Source organism: Dioscorea cayenensis, chromosome 10, assembly GCF_009730915.1.
Source record: "Dioscorea cayenensis subsp. rotundata cultivar TDr96_F1 chromosome 10, TDr96_F1_v2_PseudoChromosome.rev07_lg8_w22 25.fasta, whole genome shotgun sequence".
Classification (NCBI taxonomy): domain Eukaryota; kingdom Viridiplantae; phylum Streptophyta; class Magnoliopsida; order Dioscoreales; family Dioscoreaceae; genus Dioscorea; species Dioscorea cayenensis.
In genome coordinates this window covers 1,076,748-1,082,390 of record NC_052480.1, presented here as the reverse complement: position 1 = coordinate 1,082,390, position 5,643 = coordinate 1,076,748, and the positions used below count along the sequence as shown (strand labels likewise).

At 35.9% G+C, this 5,643-nt stretch overlaps 1 protein-coding gene across 3 annotated transcripts; it reads left to right on the top strand.

The window, feature by feature from the left end:
• Positions 1–370: 370 nt before the first annotated feature.
• LOC120270620 (chaperone protein dnaJ GFA2, mitochondrial-like) lies at positions 371–5,420 on the top strand. Of its 3 annotated transcripts, XM_039277673.1 has the most exons (19): positions 371–454; positions 535–612; positions 704–761; positions 867–935; positions 1,060–1,151; positions 1,390–1,473; positions 1,561–1,599; positions 2,338–2,427; positions 2,731–2,778; positions 2,864–2,951; positions 3,071–3,135; positions 3,245–3,319; positions 3,794–3,866; positions 4,138–4,229; positions 4,312–4,383; positions 4,514–4,570; positions 4,672–4,720; positions 4,838–4,904; positions 4,993–5,420. In XM_039277673.1, exons 2-19 carry the CDS (start codon positions 553–555, stop codon positions 5,084–5,086), a joined length of 1,272 nt encoding a protein of 423 aa, XP_039133607.1. In that variant the 5' UTR covers positions 371–454; positions 535–552; the 3' UTR covers positions 5,087–5,420. The 3 variants fall into 3 exon arrangements, with proteins under 3 accessions (XP_039133607.1, XP_039133606.1, XP_039133608.1); XM_039277672.1 differs by having other exon boundaries at positions 394–612; XM_039277674.1 differs by lacking the exons at positions 371–454; positions 535–612 and having other exon boundaries at positions 1,060–1,179.
• Positions 5,421–5,643: the final 223 nt, after the last annotated feature.

Here is a 5,643-nt window from a genome sequence, read left to right as displayed (position 1 = left end):
ATTTTCTGATGATTTTCAACATTACTTGTGCAACAGTTTCAAAATGCACTAAACTTTTATGAACTTGTTATAACAATAAATAGCACTCTGACATTAAGTTGGGCCCCAAACCCCCATTTTTCATCCAAATCAACAAAATAAGTAAATAAATAAATAAATTCTATAAACTGAGAACGTAATGTTTATAAGTTGGTGTGTTACTTTATAAACTTTTTTTTTTAAGATTTAAGTACTAAACAAAGATAACTATTATTTAGGTACTAAATAAAAAAAAATATTGATGAAAGGGTGGTGTGATAAATAATTTTAACATTTTCAAGGGGTTTGAAGGAAAACACATTATCAATTCACTGTTGAAAGCTTTAAGATTCGCGCCATTGATCTCCCGGGCCTCCAACTCGAGATCGCTAAACCCTAGATCTCTCCTGAATTGGCTTCTCCGCTTCGAATTAGGGTTTATCTCCCACTTTCTCTCGATCAGTTTCGCTGTTTCCGCTTGAAAATCCCTAATCTTTCGGTTTGTTGTCATTGCAGCTCACCCTCAGGCCTCTAATGGCGCGATCGAGCTCTGCAAGGCTGGCTTTGTTCGTCGTGCGGAGGTCTCTTCACACTGTGAGCCATTCTTTCTCGTTGTTGCTTTTGTATTTGAATTTTTTGATTGCTTCTGCGATTTTTGGATTTCTTTTTTTTTTATTGCTTTCAGCCGGAGCCGGGAATTCGCCCTTCATTTCGATTTCTCGCTGATCGGAGATTTCGCACAAGTGAGTATTAGGAGTGAATGGAAAAATTAGACTTTTGTTTGCTTGAACTAATAATCCCCGATTCTAATTGTTTTCGTTGCTGTTTGATTGCTATTGTGGATGCAGCGAGATGGATCGATGGGATTTCTTGTGGAGCGTTCAGTGGGTGGTGGTGCCCGAACAGGGCGTTCCATGGTGAGCGAAAAGGCTTGTGTACTTCTTGTGGGGATCGATTTTATACTTTTTTTTTTCTTCCTTATCCCATAGACTGATAAAGATGCTAAATTTCTTTGTTTTGATGTCTTGTTGTTTTGTTTAGGTACGCGAGCAGTGGCTGCAAGGAGCTACTATGATGTACTTGGCGTGAGCAAGAATGCGGAAGCATCTGAGATCAAGAAAGCTTATTATGTGGTGTGTTCTTCTTACATGTAATAATAGAGTAAGGTTCTGTTGGGAGTTTGCTTTTCGTTGGTTTAAGTTGTTATGTGCAGCATGTTACGTGAAATTTTCTGTTTTGATATTTTTCATCTTTGTTTATGGTTGATCTCATTATTGCTCGAGTAATTTGATATATGACAACTTTTGGTTATTAGGCACTTCACTTTATTTGCCCTATATGTACCTTCCATTAATTCTTATTATTTTGTAGCTTGCAAAGAAGCTCCATCCAGACACCAATAAAGACGATCCTGATGCAGAAAAAAAATTTCAAGAAGTCCAGCGTGCCTATGAGGTGCTTTATTTATTTATTTATTGAGTTTTGTAGTTTTGGTATGTTCTTACCTAATGCATAGCAAATTTTTTGTTTTTCATCTTGCAGGTTCTAAAGGATGAGGAGAAACGTGCACTTTATGAACAGGTTCATTACTTTGTACTTTGGACTTCCAAGTTTTTTCGCCTATATGGTTAAAGTAGCAGTGGATATATTTCATATTCAAATGTTAGTAATGTTTGTTTTGAAGTGCTGGAGTCTGAATCTATGTGACTATTGCAATTATTTTGGAGATAAAGATATTTGAAAGGTGCGAACTATAACAGAAAGAAAGGCTGCAAAGACGTAACATGTTAAGATTTTAGGAGCTTATTTTTGAAGGACCATGACATTGATAGTATATAATCTATGAAGATTATTAAGCTTCTACTGAAATTTAGGATATCTTATTCAAGAGAGAGAGAGAGAGAGAGTGGATAAAAATGTGAACTTATTGAAGTGTGGAACTTCCACATGAGTGATGATTAGTCAAGTTCTTATGGAGGGGACAGGTGCACTTGCTTCAATACTTCCAATTTATAACAAAATGTTGGTAAGTGATGGCCCTGATGGATGGCTGGTTGATTTATTTGGAGTGCTTCCATACATCTAAGTTGTGGCCAACTGACATATTTTTTCGTATGCTATGGTCTAGCATTTTGTAGTCTTATCATATATAGGTTCTTTTGTTTTCAATCTCTGTTTGTGTATCTTGATGTCATATATTTAATTTTCTCTTTTAGAATTGAACTCATTATTTGAATGGTTTTCTTGATCTGGATCTGTGTTATTTTACTGCTACATTATCGTGATGTTTACATTTCTTTCATTGTGGGAGCTTTTCAGGTTGGTCATGATGCCTTTGAGCAGGCTGCTTCAGGTGGCGGAGGTGATCCATTTGATGACTTCTTTAATGGTGGCAGTGGAGTGAATGATGTATGCACTCAATGTCCTTCATAGTCTTATGATATTTATAAGCAACTTAGATATGTTAGCCAAATTGTTCCTTAGATTTTGATCCTTATAGAAATTACTTCAAGGCTGTTTTTGGTCTTTTGATCTGGTTTTTTAGCTGCCTACTCCATGTTGTTAGACTGTTACCTTGGATCTCCACATGTTGTTACGATATACAACCACATGTGTGCGTGTGTGCATGCATGTGGAGCTTATGATATGTCCCAAGGCTATTCATTTTATCTATTTTACTGATTGATGGTTTACATTCACACTGGCTACCAGTTCTTCAAAAACATCTTCAATCAGAACGAAGGGGGTCAGGATGTTGAGGTTTGCTCCTTAACTTGTAATGGAGCTTTTTGGTAGTTTGTTTTTCCTCAAAGTTTCCTTTACCTTATATTGTATCTTTTTTTAGATTTCTCTTGAATTATCATTCATGGAAGCTGTGCAAGGGTGCAAAAAGACCCTAACATTTCAAGCTTCTGTACTCTGCGGCACTTGCAGTATGTCTTTTGTCACTATGCTTTAGAGGACATTTTGTACAGTCTATCGCATATCACCCCTGTAGCTTCTGATTTGTGGACAGGTTCATGTTGAAGGTTTTTAACTGCCTTTTTTGCAGATGGTAGTGGTGTTCCTCCTGGGACCATCCCTCAAACATGTAAAGCTTGCAGGGGCTCTGGAATGGTGAGAATTCCAATGGAACTTTCATTTTATTTTGTTTTCTAGTATGCATGCTGCTTGATCTGGTTAGCTTTCATTAAGATGTCTAATTTTTGTGTGGTTATACATGCAGACATTTGTACAACATGGCCCATTAAGGATGCAGTCCACCTGTTCACGTTGCGGTGGATCTGGTAAAATTGTGACAGTATGTAATTCCCACATGTTTTCTCTATAGATTTCAGTAAGCATAAAATATACTCTAATGAGATAGTTTAAATTCTGTTTTATTACAAAATCAACGTAAAGTTATCATTGCTTCTATGCTAATGACGATGTAGTTAATTGATTGTTCTCAGTGTTTCCTTGTTTTTTTTTAAATCAGTATTTAAAAAATGTTTATTGGATTCTTTTGATGCTCAATATAAGGTCTTAGAAATGGTTAAATCAGGCTTGTCTAGATCGAGATCAAACTGTGATGAAGCATAAATCTCTTCTGTAATATTCATCACATCCAGGAGAAATTACTGACCACTTTCTAGTGGATAATATTTATTGAAATAGCATGTTGATGCCAAAGTGAGGTCTTTGTTCAATTACTATCATTTTCTTTCATATTTTTTGTTTAATTGTACTAATATTTATTCCAATATGTGTCTGGCTATCCTTGATTTATAATCAGAATTTTTGCAAATCATGCAAAGGAGAGCAACTTGTTATGCGAGCAAAATCAGTGAAGATAGATGTGATGTCTGGTAAGAAGTTCAAAGCTGACAGTTCAATTGATCTTTGTGAACTGCTAAAGCGCACAACCAGCTGTTCAAAGCTGTTCATTTTGTTCTTCTTCAATTTGTTATCCTTGCCAAATGCATCATTATTGAATTTTGTTCTTCAATCTGTTGAAAGCATCATTTTGTTCCTGCTACTTGATTCTTTTCTCTTTTTTATAGACCTGTTTGTACCGATGTAATATACTGCCAAATGTTAGATTGCAAATTTTAAATCATTTGCTAAATGCACATGTAGGAGTGGATAATGGTGAAACCATCAAGGTATATGGTCAAGGGGGAGCAGATCCTGATGGTGAGCGCCCTGGTCATCTCTTTGTGAATATCAAGGTAATTATATTCCTTCAAATTTATTCTCCATGCCAATCATAAGTATAAAAATTGGACCTAAATTTTTCTGCTCAACTTGTAGGTTCGACCAGACCCTGTATTCCGCAGAGAAGGCAAAGACATTCATGTAGATGTTGTTTTGCACCTGTCTCAGGCAATCTTCTTCCCTTGTATTTTCAAACATCCTTTTAGGAGAATAAATGCATCGGCAAACCCTCATTTAATAATATATCAAGAATCCCATCTGATCTCTACTGAGTGGCTCTCATGTAACTTCTCTGCAGGCAATCTTAGGAGGGAACATTAATGTCCCAACTTTAACCGGCGATGTGATCCTCAAGGTTATTTTATTTCTCTGTAATTACTGCACCATCTATTGTTGGCTTATTAATTACTTCATGATCCATGATTGATTTCTAATTTGATTAATTTATATACGCAGGTTAAGCAAGGCACACAACCTGGTCAAAAGGTTGTTTTGAAGGGAAAAGGTAAACCTTGAACTGAACATGATTCTGATACCTAAGGCATCATATATTAGTTGCCTTCTACCAATCAAAGAGAAAAGAGGTCACTTTCGGTAACTCACCCACTTTAATTTGTTTCAGGTATAAGGACGCGAAATTCTTCCCTCTATGGAAACCAATACGTACATTTCAATGTCAGCATCCCCACGTAAGTTATTCCTTCCTGTTTTAACACAGCAAAGTTTTGCATCAGGTTGTCTCGCGCAATGCATCTGAGAAGTTTTCTTCATGTGCAGGAGCCCGACGGAACGACAACGGATGTTACTGGAGGAGTTTGAGAAGGAAGAACAAGGAGATTGTGATCGGACCATTGCAGTTGCATCAGGATGAGTATCTGTATGTGCTGCTTCATATTGATTCCTTTCCATATGATATATAGGTGAAGTAATGCAGATTCATTGGCAAATTAAATTGCTACAAATTGTTATACAAGTGGCATCTACCTATAGCTGCTGATTCTTTTGCTTCTGCCTTTAGAGGCCACTGGTTTTTTCTGATGCTATAGATATAATATTATTCATAATCTAACGCCACCTCTAACTAAGGTGGATATATATCTTTGTAGATACAGAAGTTGTGTTTTGATTATTGGAAAACACTAAGCAATTTATTAGAGAAATGTATCAAGCATAAGAGGAACATAAGTTATGATTCTAGTTTCAAACTGATGGTTGTAACTCCTTAAAATTATAGTTCCCCAACTGCAATGCAAAATTCCGATTACTACTAACTTAACAACCATCTCCCCTTTCCAAATTTGTTAAAATTTATATGAGCCCTATCAACTGCATTGCAAAACTTATTCTTGAAAATGTAATTTCAAATGGATTAGAAAAATATTGAATATTCGTTTTTAATTTGTTTTAAAAAGCAAACAGATTTATTTA